The sequence below is a fragment of the Theropithecus gelada genome, chromosome 11, assembly GCF_003255815.1.
Source record: "Theropithecus gelada isolate Dixy chromosome 11, Tgel_1.0, whole genome shotgun sequence".
Lineage (NCBI taxonomy): Eukaryota > Metazoa > Chordata > Mammalia > Primates > Cercopithecidae > Theropithecus > Theropithecus gelada.
The window spans coordinates 59,336,656-59,358,722 of NC_037679.1; the positions used below are offsets into that span (position 1 = coordinate 59,336,656).

The following is a 22,067-nucleotide window of genomic DNA, read 5'->3' on the forward strand; positions in this document are numbered from 1 at the left end:
ACAGGTCTAAAAAGACAAATGCCAAAAAAACACAAAGCACTCACTCCGTTCTCAAGGCATTTATTATCTAGTGGAAAAACTGTGTGTATTACAGATGTATGGAGCAGGGAGGAATCAAGACATAGCCATTAACTACTGAAATGATCAGATTTCATGAAAACAGACTTTCTACTCCCAGATATATTCATTGATAAAATTATATTTTAATAAATAGGATTGAACTACCCCCAAAAGCTTATTACAATCTAAGATCTGAGCTATGAGACACAAAACTATGGGAAATATAAAATAAGCAGGAAATGTGAAAAAAATAAACACCCCCCATAATGGAAAAAGTTCTTTCTCAGGGTGATACTTTTTTCCTTGAAGAAAGATCTAATGTCCTTAATAGTCATCACTAACACAACTCCAGTCATTCTTCATTCTCTATTTCACATATAGCATTTATTATTATTTGAAACTGTCTTGTTTTATTCATGTTCTTGATCATTATATTTTTTAAATGAATGAACAAATGATTGATTTTCTTCAACTTTCCTTAAAAAGCAAAGTATATTAAAGAACATATTTCATAATTTACTAGATCAGTAAAAGGAGAAACAAAGACAGTCTGGATCAAATGTTATTGAAAGAATAATCCCACGGTACATCAACAAAGAGTTAAATGATGCACTAAAATACTATGCCAATTTAGAACATAGTATTCTAGACCTGAAACACTTTAAAGATGCTCCTACTTTAATGTTAAAACTTCTCATTTAAAGGATGAAAAATCTGAGTCCTATCAAAATAAAATGAAAGCTAACTGGTGAAAAATCCAGACTATATGTCCATGAAACAAAAGTTTACTATGAACAGAGTAGCTAGATAATGTATATATAAAAATGTTTATTTCTAAAGAGGCTTCAGAACTCACCAAACAGATGGGATGTGTTTTCAGTTTTGTCCATGGGATCTACAAATGAAAAATTTTTAAGATGTATCACTAAGAAGAAAATAATGTAAACAGTAATCAATACAGGTGTTATATTCATATAGGACAGACACAACAAATTATATAAAATCACTTTTCTTAAATTACAAAATAAACTGAGTCACTCATACTTTTGAAATCAGATGTACCCATTTTATATAAGAAATTATTACTACCTGTATCTTCTGTCATCTTTTGATTAGAAATTGTAAGTTCTTTTTTCTTTTTCTTTTTTTTTGTTTTTTTTTTTTTTTGAGACAGAGTCTCTTTCTGTTGCCCAGACTGGAGTGAGGTGGCGTGATCTCAGCTCACTGCAACCTCCACCTCCTGGGTTCAGGCAATTCTCCTGCCTCAGCCTCCCAGTAGTTGAAATTACAAGCAAGTGCCACCACACCTGGCTAATTTTTGTATTTTTAGTATAGACAGTGTTTTTGATATGGTGGCTAGGCTGGTCTCTAACTCCTGGCCTCAAATGATCCACCCAACTCAGCCTCTTAAGGTGCTGGGATTATAGGCATGCACCACCACACCGGCCAATTTCAGGTTATTTTAAATATCTTTTTTTAAACAATCCTTAAAACAAATCTTAATATCATAATTTAAACGAAGAGTTCCCAGCAAAACATAATCAGTGTTCTGTCCATTTAACAACCTGTTTAATCCTAGAATTCTGAGCAATCATTTTGTAAATATTCAAGATAAATACAAAAGTTAGGCCATTAATATAAAATGTAGGAAACATCAAATATATAATGTTGAAATATACCCTGTACTAAAAATGTCAAGTTTTGCCTCCAAAAGACTCTTAGATCTAATAAATAAATTCAGTAAGGTTTAGGTTACAAAATCAACGTACACAAATCACTAGCACTGCTACAAACCAACAAAAACCACGCTGATAATCAAATCAGGAACTTAATCCCTTTTACAATAACTACTACTACTACAAAAAAAAAAGACGTAGGAATATACTTAACCAAGGAGTTGAAAGATCTCCACATGGAGAACTAAAAACACTGTGGAAAGAAATCATAGATGACATAAACAAATGGAAATACATTCCATGCTCGTGGACTGGAAGAATCTATACTGTGAAAATGACCATACTGCCCAAAGCAATCTACAAATTCAATGCAAATCTTCTCAAAGTACCAACATCATTTTTCACAGAATTAGAAAAAACAACCCTAAACTTCATATGGAACCAAAAAAGAACCCAAATAGCCAAAGCAATCCTAAGCAAAAAGAACAAACCTGGAGGCATCACATTACCCAACTTCAAATTATGCAAGTCTATACTAACCAAAACAGCATGGAACAGGTATAAAAATAGGCACATGGACCAATGGGACAAAACAGAGCAAAGTATTCTGTTCTATTGAACAGAATACACAGGCCAATGGAAAACTAAATACATAGGCTAATGGAACAGAATAGAGAAGCAAGAAATAAAGCCAAATACTAACCATCAACTGATCTTTGACAAAGCATACAAAAACACAAACTGGAGAAAGGACACCATATTCAATAAATGGTGCTGGAAAAATTGGATAGCCACATGTAGAAGAATGAAATTGGATCCCTATCTCTTACTGTACACAAAAATTAACTCAAGATAAATGAAAGCTTTAAATCTAAGATCTGAAACCATAAAAATTCTAGAAGAAAACCTAGGAAAAACTCTTCGGAACATTGGCCTAGGCAAAGAATTTATGACCGAGACCCCAAAAGCAAATGCAACAAAAATAAATGACACCTAATTAAACTAAAACACTTCTACACAACAAAAAAATAATCATCAGAGTAAACTGACAACCTACAGATTGTCCATATTCACAAACTATGCATCTGACAAAGAAAATATTCACAAATTATGCATGTGACAAAGGACTAACATTCAAAATCTACAAGGAACTCAAACAATCAGCAAGAAGAAAACAAATAAGCCTATTAAAAAGTGGGCAAGGACATGAACAGACATTTTGCAAAAGAAGATATACAAATGGCCAACCACATGAAAAAATACTGAAAATCAGTAATCATAAGGGAAATGCAAACTAAAACCACATTGAGACACCACCTTTTCCCAGTCAGAATGGCCATTACTAAAAAGTTGAAAAACAATAGCTGTTGTTACGGAAGTGATGAGAAAGGAATGCTTATACATTGCTGGTAGGAATATAAGTTAGTACAACCTCAATAGAAAACAATATAGAAATTTCTCAAAGAACTAAAAGTAGATCTACCATTTGATCCAGCAATCCCACTACTGAGTGGGTATCTATCCAAAGGAAGAGAAGTCACTATATCAAAAAGACTCTGGTCCTCATTCCAAACATGATTCTATTAAAAAAAAAAAAAAAAGAAAGATACCTAGACACACACGTCTAATGCAACGCAATGCACAATTGCAAAGATATGGAATCAATCTAAGTGCCCATCAACCTACGAGTGGATACAGAAAATGTGGTAAATACCATGGAATACTACTCAGCCATAAAAAAAAAAAGAGCAAAATAATGTATTTTGTAGTAACTTGAAAAGAACTGGAGGCCATTATATTAAGTGAAGTAACAGGAATTGAAAAACCAAATACCACATGTTCTTTTAAGTGGGAGGGGAGCTATGGGTACGCAAAGGCATACAGAGTAGCATAATGGACTTTGGAGACTCAGAAGGCGGGTAAGGTAGGAGAGGGGTGAGGGATGAAACTACTTCCTGAGTACAAAGTACACTACTCGGCTGACAGGTGCACTAAAATCCCAGACTTCGCCACTATACAATTCACTCATGTAAACAAAAACCACTTGTATCTCTAAAGCTATCGAAATAGAAAAAAATTACTAAAATAAAAGTGTCAAGTCTTTGTAGATATTTAGGTTTCCAAAGGGTAGAACAAAAATTAAAAGTGACCATCAAAGGATATAGGAACTTTTCTATAATCTTTTCTTAGGAGCCCAAATTTTAGTTTTATGGAACAATCAGCATGCAGTATTTCAACTAAGCAGACAACTCTCAAATAAAGCCTCATCTTTAAGACCAATAACCAATAAGTGACACAAATTGACATACGATTAAAGATAAGTAGAAGTCAGTCAGGCATGGTGGCTCATGCTGTAATCCCAGCATGCTGGGAGGCAGAGGCGAGTGGTGGATCACCTGAGGTCAGGAGTTTGAGACCAGCGTGGCCAACAGGATGAAACCCCATCTCTACTAAAAATATGAAAATTAGCCAGGTGTGGTGGCATGTGCCTATAATTCCAGCTACTTGGGAGGCTGAGGCAGGAGAATCGCATGAACCTGGGAGGTAGAGGTTGCAGTGGGCCAAGACAGTGCCACTGCACTCCAGCCTGGGCGACAAGAGCAAGACTCCGTCTCAAAAAAAAAAAAAAAAAAAAAAAAAGGGTAAGTAGAATAACAAGTTATAATAATAATAATAGGAATGATACTAACAATAAACAGAAACCCTTAACATTCTCAAAATGGGCCAGGCACGGTAGCTCACACCTGTAATCCCAGCACTCTGGGAGGCCGAGGTGGGTGGATCACGAGATCAGGAGATTGAGGATCATCTTGGCCAACATGGTGAAATCTCATCTCTACTAAAATACAAAAAAATTAGCCAGACATGGTGGCAGGTGCCTGTAATCCCAGCTACTTGGGAGGCTGAGGCAGGGGAATCGCCTGAACCTGGGAGGCAGAGGTTGCAGTGAGCTGAGATCATGCCACTGCAGTCCAGCCTGGTGACAGAGCAAGATTCTGTCTCCAAAAAAAAAAAAAAAAAAAATCTCAAAATGAAAAAGAAACTAATGAAGAAAAGGGATAAAACTGCAAATTTATTAGTTCTCATGTCTTCATTTGAGAAAGTATTTACTCACTACTTTTTAAAAATTTTTTTGAGACAGGGTCTCACTCCATCACCCAAGCTGGAGTGCAGTAGCACAATCATGACTCACTGCAGCCTCACCCTTCTAGACTCAACTGATCATCCTGCTTCAGCTTCCCAAGTAGCTGGGACTACAGACGCATGTGCTACCATGTTGGGCTATTTTTTTTTTTTCCAGTAGAGATGCAGTCTCATTATGTTACCCAGGTTAGTCTCAAACTCCTGGGCTCAAGCAATTTGCCTACCTCAGCCTTCCAAAGTGCTGGGATTACAAGTGTGAGCCACCATGCCCAGCAACTCACTACAAGTTTAGATTGTCCCATTTGACAATAAAACTTAAGAAAAAACTATCTTTGAACATGTACCAAATGGATGCAATTATTAACAAATTAATAATTTAAAAATATTAATGGAATCACATTTAAACAAAAATTAAGACCTATAAAGTAGTTAATATATGCCTTTAAATATAAGGCACAACTTTATGCAAAGGTATCTTTCTTTTGAAATTATATTAATAAAAATGTTTTTACAGAATTATCTAAAATTAAGTATTTTAAAAGAAAGAGCCAAAATATAGAAAGAAAACATAAAAGTCCTTCTACAAATATCAAGCCACAGATATCAAAGTCTCACCCTGATGGATGCTTTATTACAAAAAACTTTGTTGATAGCAAGCCATGTCGGCAAATCCAACATATTCTGGAGCACTTCTTCATCTAACTCCAAATTCTTCAGTTCACCTTCTCCTTTAAGGGTACTTAGATTTATCTTGTCAGGAGATAAATTTTTGGTAAATCTGAAAGAGAATATACATTGACATTTATTTATGTGTCAGTTAGTACACTCCAGAGTCATTTTTTCAAATATACAGAGCACTAAAAATAGCAGTGCATGCAACCTAATGTCCATCAATGACAAACGGTTAAAGAAAATGTGGTACACATACACGATGGAGTATTATTCAGCCTTAAAAAAGAATGAGATCCTGTCATTTGCAACAACATGGATGGAACTGGAGGACATTACAGTTAAGTGAAACAAACCAGGCACAGAAAGACAAACTTTACACACTCTTCTTCATTTGTGGGAGCTAAACATTAAAACAATTGAACTCATGGAGATCTAGAGTAGAAATGATGGTTACCAGAGGCTGGAAAGGGTAGTTGGGGGGAGCGGGGGTGGGAATGGGTAGTGGATACAAAAACACAATTAGGTAGAATGAATACGATATTGATATGGTTTGGCTCCGTGTCCCCACCCAAATCTCATCTCTAATTGTAATCCCCACACGTCAGGGGAAGGATCTGGTGGGAGGTGATTGGATCATGGGGGCAGTTTCTCCTATGCCATTCTCATGATAGTTAGGGAGTGAGTTCTCACAAGATCTCATGATTTAAAAGTGTTTGGCAGTTTCTGTCTCTCTCTCTCTCTCTGCCACCATATAAGACGTGCCTTGCTTCACCATCACCTTCCACCATGATTGTAAGTTTCCTGAGGCCTCCCCAGCCATGCAGAACTGTGAGTCAATTAAACCTTTCTTCGTAAATTACTGTCTCAAGGAAGGTCTTCATAGCAGTGTGAAAACGGACTAAGACAGATATAGTATTCAACAGCAAAAAAAGTGGCTACAGTCAACAATAATTTATTGTACATTTTAAAGTAATTAACTCTATAACTGGAATGTTTGTAACACAAAGAAATGACAAAGGCAGCCAGACACGGTGGCTCACACCTATAATCCCAGCATTTTGGGAGGCTGAGGAGGGCGGATCACTTGAGGGCAGGAGTTCAAGACCAGCCTGGCCAACATGGTAAAACCTGGTCTCTACTAAAAATACAAAAAAAATTAGCTGGACGTGTTGGCGCATGCCTGTAGTCCCAGCTACTCGGGAGGCTGAGGTGGGAGTTTCGCTTCAGTCCAGGAGGTGGAGGATGCAGTGAGCTGAGACTGTGCCACTGCACTCCAGCCTGGGTGACACAGCAAGACCCTGTCTCAGGAAAAAAAGAAAAAAAAGATTGGAAATAATTAACATAACAGTGAGCATTTTCCAAGGGTTTACTGTGTTCCAAGCTCTTGGCATATACACGACTACTTCATTTAGTTCCCATGATAACCTATTAGGATCTATACTAATTTTACCCTCATTTTTGAATGAGTAAACATAAGGAGAAACTTGAACTTATTTGCCTAATATCACAACTAACAATGATAATAAATTACACATCTACTTTGAAATACATTCATATACATTACTTTATCTTCCAAACAACCCTGAAAAATAAAAAATTACTATGTCCAACAAATACGTTTTCAAAAGTGAAATTGCTGAAAAAACTAAACTACTGGCTAACAAGAGTTAGTCTTTACTTTTTTTGGAAATTAAATATACAGCAATAGTATGTACTGGGTTATTTACATGCCCTACTTGTCAACAAGAATACCAATCAATAAACTCATGTTTCTCCAGTGACTCCAAACCAGAATTTTTGAGCCAGATTCTATGTGAATTCATATCTTCTCACAGGATGTCAACTGAGAAATACAACAATCATTTAACACATGTGTTTGACCAATGATGCTGAGCTGTATTACACTTGCTTCTGATCATGCCTGATTCAATACCATGACACTTTCTCATAGGCTGCCACTCCTAGCCATAGATAACAAGCAAACAAAAACCCTGCCACTTCCCTGAGGCAGAATATTAGAGCCAAAAGACAACACTCAGTAAGTATGTATTGAGAATTCATTATGCAGACACACATACTGGGAAGCAGTACACTTGAGGTCCCTACCCTTGTGGAGTGTTCAGTTTAGTTGGTGAGACAGATCAAATGGCACAACTAAGACAGAATATAGCAGGGGTTCTAATCCAGAGCTTCTCTGAAACAGGAACTTTTAAAGGAAGAGAAGTTGTTAACTAGGCAAGGACGAAAACGGGGTAGGGAAAGAAAGTATTCCAAGCAGAGGAATAAAATGCATAAAGGTTCTAAGACGGGAGGGAACACGATATAAAGCGGAATTGAAAAATGTATCAGAAATACTGTAATCTATAATACTTATAGGGAAGGAAGGATGGACAACAGACTAATTTGAATAACTTAAAAATAGAACATTTGACTATATATTCTAACATCTGACTATATATCCTTAGTCTTGGGCATGGAGGAATATGGGCATGGAGGTGAAACATGGGTTAGCGAAGAAATCAGGCAATACCTTGATTGGGTATGTACAAGAATGTTCATTTCAAGGATACTTACAGGAAAAAAAAAATGAAAACAATCTAAATGTCCCAAGAAGGATAACCCATCTAATCATAATACTCCATATTATTAATACATACTTATCAAGTAATATATGTTGCCAATCATATAAAGAAATGCTTATAATGTTTGATGAAAATTCAAGTCACAAAATTATGTGCTATAATTTCTAGTATGTAAAAAATGCATCATAAAATCCATGACTACCTATGGCTGGTGGAGTTTTAGATTTTTTTGTTTTTGTGTTTGAGACAGGGTCTCTCTCTGTTGTCCAGGGTGGAGTGCAGTGGTGTGATCATGGCTCATTGCAGCCACAACCTCCTGGACTCAGGTGATACTCCCTCCGCAGCTTTCCAAGTAGTTGGGACCACCACACCCAGCTAATCTGTTTATTTATTTTATTTCTTTTGAGACAGGGTCTCACCCTGTTGCCCAGGCTAGAGTGCAATGGTTTGATTTTGGTTCACTGCAACCTTCACCTTTGAAGCAGTTGGGACCATGGGCACATGCCACCACACTCAGCTAGTTCTTTTTTTTTTTTTTTTTTTTGTGAGACAGTCTTGCTCTGCCACCCAGGCTGGAGTGCAGTGGCACGATCTCGGCTCACTGCAACCTCTGCCTTCTGGATTCAAGCGATTCTCCTGCCTCAACCTCCTGAGAAGCTGGGATGACAGGCACATACCACCATGCCTGGCTAATTTTTGTATTTTTAGTAGAGACAGGGTTTCACCATGTTGGTCAGGCTGGTCTCTAACTCCTGACCTCGTGGTCCATCCACCTTGGCCTCCCAAAGTGCTGGGATTACAGGCCTGAGCCACCGTGCCCAGCCCCAGCTAGTTATTTTTTAAAGACAGGGACTCACTATGTTGCTCAGGCTGATATCGAATCCCTGGGCTCAAGCGATACCTCCTGCCTCAGCCTCCCAAAGTGCTGGGATTACAGGTGTGAACCACCACACCCAGCCTAGATTTACTTCTCCTTATTTATACTTTTCTGTATAAGTATTCTATAACAAGCGTGTATCACTTTTATAAAGACAAAAGTTCAAGAGAAACCAAAAAAGACTGGCCTGCCAATAGCAAAAGTGAAAAATGAAGAGGATTAAAATATATGTAATTTAGCCAGAGCAGGGGCTCATGCCTGAAATCTCAGCAGTTTGAGAGGCCAAGGCGAGAGGATCACTTGAGCCCAAGAGTTTGAGACCAGCCTGGGCTGGTCTGTATATTAGTGAGCCACTATATTAGTGAGACCCTGTGTCTACAAAAAATTTTAAAAAGAATTAGTCAGGCATAATGGAACACTCCTGTAGCCCCCATTACTCAGGGGACTGAGCTTGGAGGATTGCTTGAGCCTGGCAGGTCAAGGCTGCAGTGATCCATAATTGTGCCACTGCACTCCAGGCCTGAGTGACAGAGCCTTTGTCTCAAAGACAAAACAAAAAACAGAAATAATAGCTAACAACTCAATAAAATTTCCAAGCAAATGAAAAAAATAGACTTGATTTAGATTATACATTTTACAATCAATACACCATTATCAGGGTCTAAATTATGTGCACTGTACTAAGTAAACATTTAAGGGCAAAACAAAACAAAACAAAAGGTCCATATAATCAAAGATTTATACTTTGGTTAAGGGAAGAGAGAATAAATGCACAAAAAGTCAAGAATCTCAGGAGACTGAGGAAGGAGAATTGCCTGGACCCGGGAGGCGGAGGTTGCAGTGAGCTGACATTGCACCACTGCACTCCAGCTTGGTGACAGAGCGAGACTCCATCTCGAAAAAAAAAGAAAAAAAAAAGAATCTCAGCTTGCTAGGCGCACATGAGCTCATGCCTGTAATCCCCAGAACTTTGGGAGGCTGAGGCAAGTGGATTGCTTGAGCCCAGGAGTTCAAGACCAGCCTGGGTAACATGACAAAACCCCATCTTTACTAAAAATACAAAACTTAGCCAGCCATGGTGACACGCATCTGTAGTCCCAGCTACCCATGAGGCTGGGGTGGGAGGATCACCTGAGCCCAGGAGGTCAAGCCTGCAGTGAACCACGATAGTGCCACTGTATTCCAGCCTGGATGACAGAGTAAGACCCTGTCACACACACAAAAAGAATCTCATCTCACCGCCGGGCGCGGTGGCTCACGCCTGTAATACCAGGACTTTGGGAGGCCGAAGTGGTTGGATCACTTGAGGTCAGGAGTTCGAGACCAGCTTGGCCAACATGGTGAAACCCGTCTCTACTAAAAATACAGAAAAATTAGCCGGGTGTGGATCCCAGCTACTCTGGAGGCTGAGACAGGAGAATCACTTGAACCCAGAAGGCAGAGGTTGCAGTGAGCTGAGATTGCACCACTGCACTCCAGCCTGGGAGACAGTGAGACTCTGTCTCAAAAAATAAAAAAATAAAAAAGAATCATCTCGACAAGAGGTAAAATGCTACCTACTGCTTACTATTTAAACTATATCTCAGATTCCTCATCTGTAACATAGGGATAATAGTACCTGCCTCACAGAGTTGTTTTAAGGATTAACCCAAAACATGTAAAATGCTAGTTATGATCCCCAATATGAGTAATAACTCAGTAAGTGTTCACAATTATTAAGACTAAGATACAGGCCAGGCAGTTTGGCTCAGGCTTCTAATCCCAGCACTTTGGGAGGCCAAGGTAGGAAGATAACTTGAGGCCAAGAGTTTGACACTAGTCTGGGCAACATAGCGACACCCTGTCTCAGAAAAAAAAAAGAAAAAAACAATTCCCATTATTCAATATTTCATGGTATAACATGAAAAACTAGATGTTACAGGGAATTTACCAATGCACGTTAGATTGCTTAATTAATAAATTTAAAAAGTAGATACTCTTAATCTGCAGGTATTAGATAGGCTTCAAGGAGTCTACAATATTTTATCAGACTTTCAAAGGGGGTTTTGGACACAAAATATGCTAAGAACCACTGCCTTAAAGAAAATGATTAATTTTAGTCACCTAGAAAATAAATTATTTCAACACTATAATTCAATATTTAATGGTTATAATTCAATTATTTAGCTTGTTATTAATAAATACCTCTTGGAGTGGCTACCCAGCTAACAGCAATTCATTCTTCTGGGAAAAACTGTATACACAGAGGAAAGATACACATCTAAGATACTTTTTAACATACTTCCTTGGTTATAGTGATTGATTTACAGGTTGACATGGCATCTAGGCTATTCAATCATATTCTTTCCTCCAGAAATTTGAAACAAATAGACCACTTTGGGATCAAACTTATAAATTAATAATGGACAGTGACTGAGAAACACATAGCCACAATGTTTTAGAACTGAAAGGTACTGAAAAGATTCTTCTCCATTATTTTCCATTCTCGTCAACTGGGCCCAACTCACATCCTTAATATGAACCAGTAATTGAAATCACTAGCTAGTATCTCAAGACTATGTGTCCCTACAAGGATGAAATTCTCATTATCATATGAAGAGTTTTTATAAGAACCAGTATCTTTAAGCAAGCAAATTAATTTAACAGCTTCTGTTTGATTTTATTCAAAACAATACTTTCAGATGGGAAAATACCTTAAAACCACATTTTAAAGTCATACAAGAGAAGATGTTTTCAGAAAAACTTCCCCAAATCTGACAGACTGCCAAGTACTTTGGCTAGGATCACTAAGTTATTATCTGTAACTAATTAAATCCATTCATAGCCCATGGACCTCAACATGCAACCATCAAGATCCCTTCAATCAAAACTAAGAAACAGATCAAGGTTTTTCTTTTTTATTATTATTATTACTTTTTTTTTTATTATTATACTTTAAGTTCTAGGGTACATGGGCACAACGTGCAGGTTTGTTATATATGTATACTTGTGCCATGTTGGTGTGCTGCACCCATCAACTTGTCAGCACCCATCAACTCGTCATTTATATCAGGTATAACTCCCATTGGTATCCCTCCCCGCTACTCCCTCCCCATAATAGGCCCCGGTGTGTGATGTTCCCCTTCCAGAGTCCAAGTGATCTCATTGATCAATTCCGACCTAGGAGTGAGAACATGTGGTGTTTGGTTTTCTGTTCTTGCGATACTTTGCTGAGAATGATGGTTTCCAGCTGTATCCATGTCCCTACAGAGGACAAGAACACATCCTTTTTTATGGCTTCATAGTATTCCATGGTGTATATGTGCCACATTTTCTTAATCCAGTCTGTCACTGATGGACATTTGGGTTGATTACAAGTCTTTGCTATTGTGAATAGTGCCGCAATAAACATACATGTATGTGTGTCTTTATAGCAGCATGATTTATAATCCTTTGGGTATATACCCAGTAATGGGATGGCTGGGTCATATGGTACTTCTAGTTCTAGATCCTTGAGGAATCATCATACTGTTTTCCACAATAGTTGAACCAGTTTACAATCCCACCAACAGGGTAAAAGTGTTCCTATTTCTCCACATCCTCTCCAGCACCTGTTGTTTCCTGACTTTTTAATGATCGCCATTCTAACTGGTGTGAGATGATATCTCATTGTGGTTTTGATTTGCATTTCTCTGATGACCAGTGATGATGAGCATTTTTTCATGTATCTGTTGGCTGTATGCATGTCTTCTTCTGAAAAATGTCTGTTCATATCCTTTGCCCACTTTTTGATGGGGTTGTTTGTTTTTTTCTCGTAAATTTGTTTGAGTTCTTTGTAGGTTCTGGATATTAGCCCTTTGTCAGATAAGTAGATTGCAAAAAGTTTCTCCCATTCTGTAGGTTGCCTGTTCACTCTGATGGTAGTTTCTTTTGCTGTGCAGAAGCTCTTTAGTTTAATTAGATTCCATTTGTCAATTTTGGCTTTTGTTGCCATTGCTTTTGCTGTTTTAGACATGAAGTCCTTGCCCATGCCTATGTCCTGAAGGGTACTACCTAGGTTTTCTTCTAGGGTTTTTATGGTTTTAGGTCTAACATTTCAGTCTCTAATCCATCTTGAATTAATTTTCGTATAAGGAGTAAGGAAAGGATCCACTTTCAGCTTTCTACTTATGGCTAGCCAATTTTCCCAGCACCATTTATTAAATAGGGAATCCTTTCCCCATTTCTTGTTTTTCTCAGGTTTGTCAAAGATCAGATGGCTGTAGATGTGTGGTATTATTTCTGAGGACTCTGTTCTGTTCCATTGGTCTATATCTCTGTTTTGGTACCAGTACCATGCTGTTTTGGTTACTGTAGCCTTGTAGTATAGTTTGAAGTCAGGTAGCGTGATGCCTCCAGCTTTGTTCTTTTGGCTTAGGAATGTCTTGGCAATGCAGGCTCTTTTTTGGTTCCATATGAACTTTAAAGCAGTTTTTTCCAATTCTGTGAAGAAAGTCATTGGTAGCTTGATGGGAATGGCATTGAATCTATAAATTACCTTGGGCAGTATGGCCATTTTCACGATATTGAGTCTTTCTATCCATCCGCATGGTGTGTTCTTCCATTTGTTTGTGTCCTCTTTTATTTCACTGAGCAATGGTTTGTAGTTCTCCTTGAAGAGGTCCTTTACATCCCTTGTAAGTTGGATTCCTAGGTATTTTATTCTCTTTGACGCAATTGTGAATGGAAGTTCATTCATGATTTGGCTCTCTGCTTGTCTGTTACTGGTGTATAAGAATGCCTGTGATTTTTGCACATTAATTTTGTATCCTGAGACTTTGCTGAAGTTGCTTATCAGCTTAAGGAGATTTTGGGCTGAGATGATGGGGGTTTTCTAAATATATAATCATGTCACCTGCAAACAGAGACAATTTGACTTCTTCTTTTCCTGACTGAATACCCTCTATTTCTTTCTCTTGCCTGATTGCCCTCGCCAGGACTTCCAACACTATGTTGAATAGGAGTAGTGAGAGAGGGCGTCCCTGTCTTGTGCCAGTTTTCAAAGGGAATGCTTCCAGTTTTTGCCCATTCAGTATGATATTGGCTGTGGGTTTGTCATAAATAGCTCTTATTATTTTGAGATATGTTCCATCAATACCGAATTTATTGAGAGTTTTTAGCATGAAGGGCTGTTGAATTTTGTCAAAGGCCTTTTCTGTATCTATTGAGATAATCATGTGGTTTTTGTCTTTGGTTCTGTTTATATGCTGGATTATGTTTATTGATTTGCATATGTGGAACCAGCCTTGCATCCCAGGGATGAAGCCCACTTGATCATGGTGGATAAGCTTTTTGATGTGCTGCTGGATCCGGTTTGCCAGTATTTTATTGAGGATTTTTGCATCGATGTTCATCAGGAATATTGGTCTAAAATTCTCCTTTTTTGTTGTATCTCTGCCAGGCTTTGGTATCAGGATGATGTTGGCCTCATAAAATGAGTTAGGGAGGATTCCCTACCTTTTTCTATTGATTGGAATAGTTTCAGAAGGAATGGTACCAGCTCCTCCTTGTACCTCCGGTAGAATTCAGCTGTGAATCCGTCTGGTCCTGGACTTTTTTTGGGTCGGTAGGCTATTAATTATTGCCTCAATTTCAGAGCCTGCTATTGGTCTATTCAGGGATTCAGCTTCTTCCTGGTTTAGTCTTGGGAGAGTGTAAGTGTCCAGGAAATTATCCATTTCTTCTAGGTTTTCTAATTTATTTGCGTAGAGGTGTTTATAGTATTCTCTGATGGTAGTTTGTATTTCTGTGGGGTCCGTGGTGATATCCCCTTTATCGTTTTTTATTGCGTCTATTTGATTCTTCTCTTTTCTTCTTTATTAGTCTTGCTAGCGGTCTATCAATTTTGTTGATCTTTTCAAAAAACCAGCTCCGGGATTCACTGATTTTTTGGAGGGTTTTTTGTGTCTCTATCTCCTTCAGTTCTGCTCTGATCTTAGTTATTTCTTGCCTTCTGCAAGCTTCTGAATGTGTTTGCTCTTGCTTCTCTACGTCTTTTAATTGTGATGGTAGGGGGTCAATTTTAGATCTTTCCAGCTTTCACTTGTGGGCATTTAGTGCTATAAATTTCCCTCTACAAACTGCTTTAAATGTGTCCCAGAGATTCTGGGTCCCATGCCACAGAGCCTCCCTCATTGCTAGCACAGCATTCTGAGATCTAACTGCAAGGCGGCAGTGAGGCTGGGGGAGGGGCGCCCGCCATTGCTGAGGTTTAAGTAGGTAAACAAAGCCTCAGGGAAGCTGGAACTGGGTGGAGCCCACCGCAGCTCAAGGAGGCCTGCCTGTTTCTGTAGACTCCACCTCTGGGTACAGTCTGACAGCTTTGAAGAGAGCAGTGGATCTCCCAGCACGGAGGTTGAGATCTGAGAAGGGACAGACTGCCTGCTTAAGTGGGTCCCTGACCCCTGAGTAGCCTAACTGGGAGACATCCCCCCACTAGGTGCAGACCGACACCTCACACCTCACACAGCGGGGTACACCCCTGAGACGAAGCTTCCAGAGCAAGAATCAGACAGCAGCACTCACTGTTCAGCAATATTCTATCTTCTGCAGCCTCTGCTGCTGATACCCAGGCAAACAGGGTCTGGAGTGGACCTCAAGCAATCTCCAACAGACCTACAGCTGAGGGTCCTGAATGTTAGAAGGACAACTAACAACCAGAAAGGACACCCACACCAAAACCCCATCAGTACGTCACCAGCATCGAAGACCAAAGGCAGATAAAACCAGAAAGATGGGGAAAAAGGGCAGAAAAGCTGGAAATTCAAAAAATCAGAGCACATCTCCCCCTCCAAAGGAATGCAGCTCATCACCAGCAACAGATCAAAGCTGGACGGAGAATGACTTTGACGAGATGAGAGGAGAAGGCTTCAGTCAATCAAACTTCTCAGAGCTAAAGGAGGAACTACGTACCCAGCGCAAAGAAACTAAAAATCCTGAAAAAAGAATGGAAGAATGGATAACTAGAATAATCAATGCAGAGAAGGCCATAAACGAACTGACAGAGATAAAAACCATGACACGAGATCAAGGCTTTTCTACAGAAACTCCTATTTCTTCATTTTCTCCTTTAATCACCTACACTCCTGTCACTCCAGGTGTACCTCTTTTAATATAACACTTCATTATCTGAAGTACTTCATTATCTCCAGGCTCACAATGTGAATTAGTTAAGGGATTTTCCAATTTTTTGACATAACCTAAGGCAAGAAATACACTATACATAACAACTTAGTAAGTACACAAACAAAAAAAAAGGCCCAAAATTTCATGAAGCAGTATTTTAATAGTCTGTTATGTTCTATTTCAGTCTTTTAAAACAGTGATTGGCCAGGAGCAGTAGCTCACGCCTGTAGTCTCAGCACTTTGGAAGGCTGAGGTAGGTGGATCACCTGAGGTTGGCAGTTCAAGACCAGACTGTCCAACACAGTAAAACCCCGTCTCCACTAAAAATACCAAAAATTAGCCAGATGTGGTGGCAGGCGCCTGTAATCCCAGCTACTTGGGAGGCTGAGGCAGAAGAATCACTTGAGCTTGGGAAGCGGAGGTTGCAGTCAGCTGAGATCGCACCACCACACTCCAGCCTAGGCGAAAGGGTGAAACTCTGTCTCAAAAAATAAAATAGTGATCATAACTAAAATGATTTCACAAGCCAAGGTATGAACTAAAGTTTAAAACAATAAATAAGTATAGGCCGGGCATCGTGGCTCACATCTGCAATCCCAGCAATTTGGGCGGCCAAAAAGCCAGGTGGATCACTTGAGCTCAGGAGTTCCAGGCAAGCCTGGGCAACATAGTGAGACCTCGTCTCTATAAAAAATTCTTAAGTTAGCTAGGCATGGTGGCACAGGCCTGTAGCTACTTGGGAGGCTGAGGTAGGAAGATCGCTTAAGCCGGGGAGATTGAGGCTGCAGAGCTGTGATCCTGCCACTGCACTCCAGCCTTGGTGAGAAAGTGAGATCCTGTCTGAGAAAAAAAAAAAACAGAAGTATAATACATCTTCACCAAGTGTTTATTTTAGAAATGAGGGTTGGCTTAACAACCACAAACCAACTAATGCAATTCACCACATTAAAAGTAAAATCTAGGTCGGGCGAGGTGGCTCACACCTGTAATCCCAGCACTTTGAGAGGCCAATGTGAGCAGATCACCTGAGGTCAGGAGTTTGAGACCAGCCTGGCCAACATGGTGAAACCCCATCTCTACTAAAAATACAAAAAAAAAAAATTAGCTGGATGTGGTGGTGCACACCTGTAATCCCAGCTACTCGGGAGGATGAGGCAGGAGAATCGCTTGAACCCAGGAGGCGGAGGTTGCAGTGAGCCAAGATTGTGCCACTGTACTCCAGCCTGGGTGACAGAATGAGACTCTGTCTCAAAAAAAAAAAAAAAAAAAAAAGAAGTAAAATCTAGCCAGACACAGTGGCTCATGCCTGTAATCCCAACACTTTGGGAAGCTGGCATGGGAGGATCGCTTTAGCCCAGAAATAGTGAGACCTCATCTGTACAAAAAATTAAGTTAGCTAAGCATAGTAGCAAGGGCCTGTAGTCCAAGTTACTCAGAAGGCTGAGGTAAGAGGGATCATCTGAGCCCAGGAGCTGGAGCTGGTGCCTAGATAACACCACCATACTCCAGCCTGGGCAACAGAGCAAGATCCTGTCTCCAAAAAAAAAAAAAAAAAAGGTAAAATTATATCATGTTCTCAATAGAGCCCAAAAAAGCATTTTACAAAAGTCAACACCCATTCATGAAAAAATAACTCTTAACAAAACAGGAACAGAAGAGAACTTCCCCAAAACTCTAAAGGACATCTACAAAAACTCTACAGCTAAAATTACACGTAATGAGAAAAGACTAAAACTGCTTTTCCCCTATGACAGGGACAAGGCAAGGGTGTTTGCTCTCATCACTTATTTCCAACAATGTATTGAAGGTTCTAGCCAACACGATAAGGTAAGAAAAAAATATAAAAGGCATCCGGTTTTGAAAAGTAGTAAAATTATTTTTCCCAGATGACATGATCACCTGTGTAGAAAATCATACAGAATTATTAAAGACATTGCCAGAACTAAAAAAATGAGTATAGCAATGTTGTAGGATATAAGGCCAATATAAAAATAAATCAGTTGAAGGGACAGAGGAGCCATATGAAAGAATTACCAATAGCCAAAGCTGAAAGAACCTGAGCAACGAAATAAATAAAACAGTACTGGATAATAACACAAACTATAAAATAAAAATACAGAAGTCTACACTAATACAAACACATAATTAAATAAATAAATAACTTGGAAAAAATAGAGAAATCTCCCTGGCAGAAAAGTTCCAAAAAATTTACATAGATATTCTAGCCTCAGGGAGATGGAGCATAACTCCTCATTCTTTTAGTGAGGGCTGCACATACTTCCTTCCAAAATGTTCAGTATGAAAAAGGGGAAACAAGTAACTTTACAGTGGAGAACCTGGCTAATGCTACATCAGCCAGGTTATCAAAGTCAGCATCAACAATAATAAGACATGTTGATAATATATACCCTTGATTTGACATGAAACAGCTCTTAACTAACCTCTGTGGTCTTCTTGCCAAAAACCCCTAACACCAATCTAATCCTAAGAAAAAGAGTAGACATACACTAGTGACTTCAGAATTACCCGCAGAACTTTTTATTTTGAGGCAGTCTCGTTCTGTCGCCCCGGCTGGACTGCAGTTGGGTGTGATCACAGCTCACTGCAGCCTTGAACTCCTGGGCTCAAGTGATCCTCCCAGGCCTCAACCTCTCCTCCCTCAACCTCGACCTCCTCAACATGCCCAGCACCACCATGCCCAGTTCATTTTTATTTTTTTTTATAGAGATGGGGTCTTGCCATGTTGCCCAGGCTGGTCTCAAACTCCTGGGCTCAAGCAATCCTCCTGCTGTGGCCTCCCACAGTGCTGGGATTACAGGCGTGAGCCACCACACCTGGCCTTTGGGGTGCTTTTTAAAACTACTCCATTTCAAGCCCATTCCCAGAGATTCTGGTGCTCTTGATATGGAGCAGGGTCTAGAAATCTCCATTTCTCCATTTTAGGAAGTTATCTGGGGGACTCATTTGTATGCATCAGATTTAAAATCATAGATTTATCATGGAGGAGATACAAAGAATGCCTTTTTTATACTACTGTTATCAATCCTGGACTGTATGTGTATTGATTTTAAAGAGCAACCAAAGATAGTTTGACACAGTTGAAATTTGCATTTCTCTCGGTCCTAGAAAAAATTAGTAATTTTATACAAATTTTTGAATTTTTTTTTAAAGGAAAACAGCAGACGAACCCCAATTGAAAGAAAACTATACAAAACACCTGGCCAGGTCTCCTCAAAACTTTCAAGGTTGGCTGGGCACGGTGGCTTATGTTCTCTACAAAAGTAAAAAATTAGCCAGGCGTAGTGGCACATGCCTGTAGTCCCAGCTGCTCAGGAGGCTGAGGCGGGAGGACCGCTTAAGCCCAGGAGGTCGAGTCTCATTGAGTCATAATCACACTACTGCACTCCAGTCTAGAAGACTGAGTGAGACCATCTCAAAACAAAACAAAAGAACTCTCAAGGTCATCAAAAACAAGGAACGTCTGAGAAATGGGCACAACCAAGAGGAGCCTAAAAAGACATGACAACTAAATGTAATATATTTGGAATGGGACCATGGAACAGAAAAAGGACATTGGGTAAAAGAAATACTAAGGAAATCTGAACACAGTATGGCTAATAATATCTAATAATTATCAACATTAGTTAATTGTGACAAACCATACAAATGTAAAATGCTAATAAGAGAGACTGCATGTTGAGTATGAGAATTCTGTATTATCTTCACAACCTTTCTATAAATCTATAACTATTCTAAGATTAAACGCTTATTTTTTAAAAATCAGACTGATTATGGAAAGTTTATCCATTTTATGGTATGTAAATTTCACTCAACAAAAATTATAATAAAGAAATCAGCTGGTCGTGGTGGCTCATGCATATAACCCCAGCACTGTGGGAGGCCAAGGCGGGCAAATCACAAGGTCAAGAGTTCAAGACCAGCCTGGCCAACATGGTGAAACCCTGTCTTTACTAAAAATACAAAAATTAGCCGGGCATAGTGGCGCGCACCTGTAGTCCCAGCTACTCGGGAGGCTGAGGCAGGAGAACGGCTTGAACTCAGGAGGCAGAGGTTGCAGTGAGCCGAAATCATGCCACTGCACTCCAGCCTGGGCAACACAGCAAGACTGTCTCAAAAATAGAATAAAATTAAAAAAAAAAAATCAATTATGTTTCTATATGTAGCAACAATCAGAAACTGAACATTTTAAAGTACCATTAACATTAGCATAAGAAATATGAAATTTTTAGGGATAAATTTGTCAAAAGGTGTGCAAGACTTAGAAACTGAAAACTACAAAATACTGTTTCAAGAAATTGAAGATCTAAATAAATGAAGAAATAAAACATATTAGTGGGTTAAACTCAATACTGTTCAAATGTCATCAAGTCTCTCAAAAAGACTTAGAGATTCAAGGCAACCCTAAGCAAAACCCAAGCAGGTTTCTTTTTTGAGAGAAATGACATACTGATTCTAAAATTTTTATGAAAATGCAGAAGACCTAGAATATCCAAAAAAAACTCTGAAAAAGATGAACAAAGTTGGAAACATTATACTGCCAATTTCAAGACTTATCTAAAAGCTACAGTAATCAAGGCAGTCTAATAATCGTGGGTGTAAATAAATAATAAATGCAACAAAATACAGAGTCCAGAAATAGACCCAAATTTACGGTTAGCTAATTTCCAACAAAGGTGCAAAAACAAGTCAATGAAAATATTTTTAACAAACGGTACCAGAATGCTGTTATAGCCGTAGGCAAACAAACAAAACAAAACAAAAAAACCTTGACAGTTACCTCACCTCATAAACAAAAATTAACTCTAAATTATCACAGACCTAAATCTAAGAACTACAACTTTAAAACTTCTTAAAATATGGAAGAAAATGGCCGGGCGCGGTGGCTCACGACTGTAATCCCAGCATTTTGGGAGGCTGAGGCAGGCGGATCACAAGGTCAGGAGATCCCGACCATCCTGGCTAACATGGTGAAACCTCGTTTCTACTAAAAATACAAAAAAATTAGCCGGGCGTGGTGGCGGGCACCTGTAGTCCCAGTTACACGGGAGGCTGAGGCAGAAGAATGGCGTGAACCCGGGAGGCGGAGTTTGCAGTGAGCCAAGATTGCGCCACTGCCCTCCAGCCTGGGCGATAGAGCAACACTCCATCTCAAAAAAGGAGGAAGGAAGGAAGGGAGGGAGGGAGGAAGGAAGGAAGGAAGGGAGAGAAGGAGGTATGGGGGGGAGGGAGGGAGGGAAGGGGGAAGGGAAGGGAGGAGGGAAGGGGGGAAGGGAGGAAGGGAGGAAGGGAGGAAGGGAGGAGGGAAGGGAGGAAGGCAGGGAGGAAAGGAGGGAGGGAGGGAGGAGAGAAGGGAGGAAGGCAGGGAGGGAGGGAGGGAGGGAGGAAGGAAGGAATATATAGAAGAAAATATTGGTGACCTTGAGTTTGGCAGATTTAACACAACAAAAAAAGCACAAATCATAGGAGAAAAAATAGTCCATCAAAATTAAAACCTCTGCCCTTCGAAAGACACTGTACCTAGGGCAAACCACAGACTGGGAGAAAATATTTCCAAAGCTTTGAAAAACGACTTGTACCTACAATTTTTTTTTTTAATTCTTACAACTTGAAAATAAGACAATTCACTAATAAAATAGGCAAAAGGCCCAGGCGCGGTGGCTCACGCCTGTAACCCCAGCATTTTGGGAGGCCTAGGCGAACGGATCATCTGAGATAAGGAGTTTGAGACCAGCATGGCCAAAATGGCAAAACCTCATCTCTACTAAAAATACAAAAATTAGCTGAGTGTGCTGGCAGGCGCCTCTAATCCCAGCTACTCAGGAGGCTGAGGCAGAAGAATTCCTTGAACCTAGGAGGTGGAGGTTTCAGTGAGCCAAGATTGCACCACTGCAC

General features: G+C 39.5%; 1 protein-coding gene across 2 annotated transcripts in view; it reads right to left on the bottom strand.

Moving 5' to 3' along the window:
* Positions 1 to 22,067, bottom strand: part of UHRF1BP1L (UHRF1 binding protein 1 like) — a 111,330-nt gene that overhangs the window by 66,638 nt on the left and 22,625 nt on the right. For both annotated transcript variants that reach the window (XM_025403257.1, XM_025403258.1), the window contains exons 2-3: positions 5,496 to 5,658; positions 917 to 955 (exon numbers count right to left, since the gene is read on the bottom strand). In XM_025403257.1, coding sequence (XP_025259042.1) covers positions 917 to 955; positions 5,496 to 5,658 — 202 coding nt within the window. The remainder of the gene's footprint in view (positions 1 to 916; positions 956 to 5,495; positions 5,659 to 22,067) is intronic.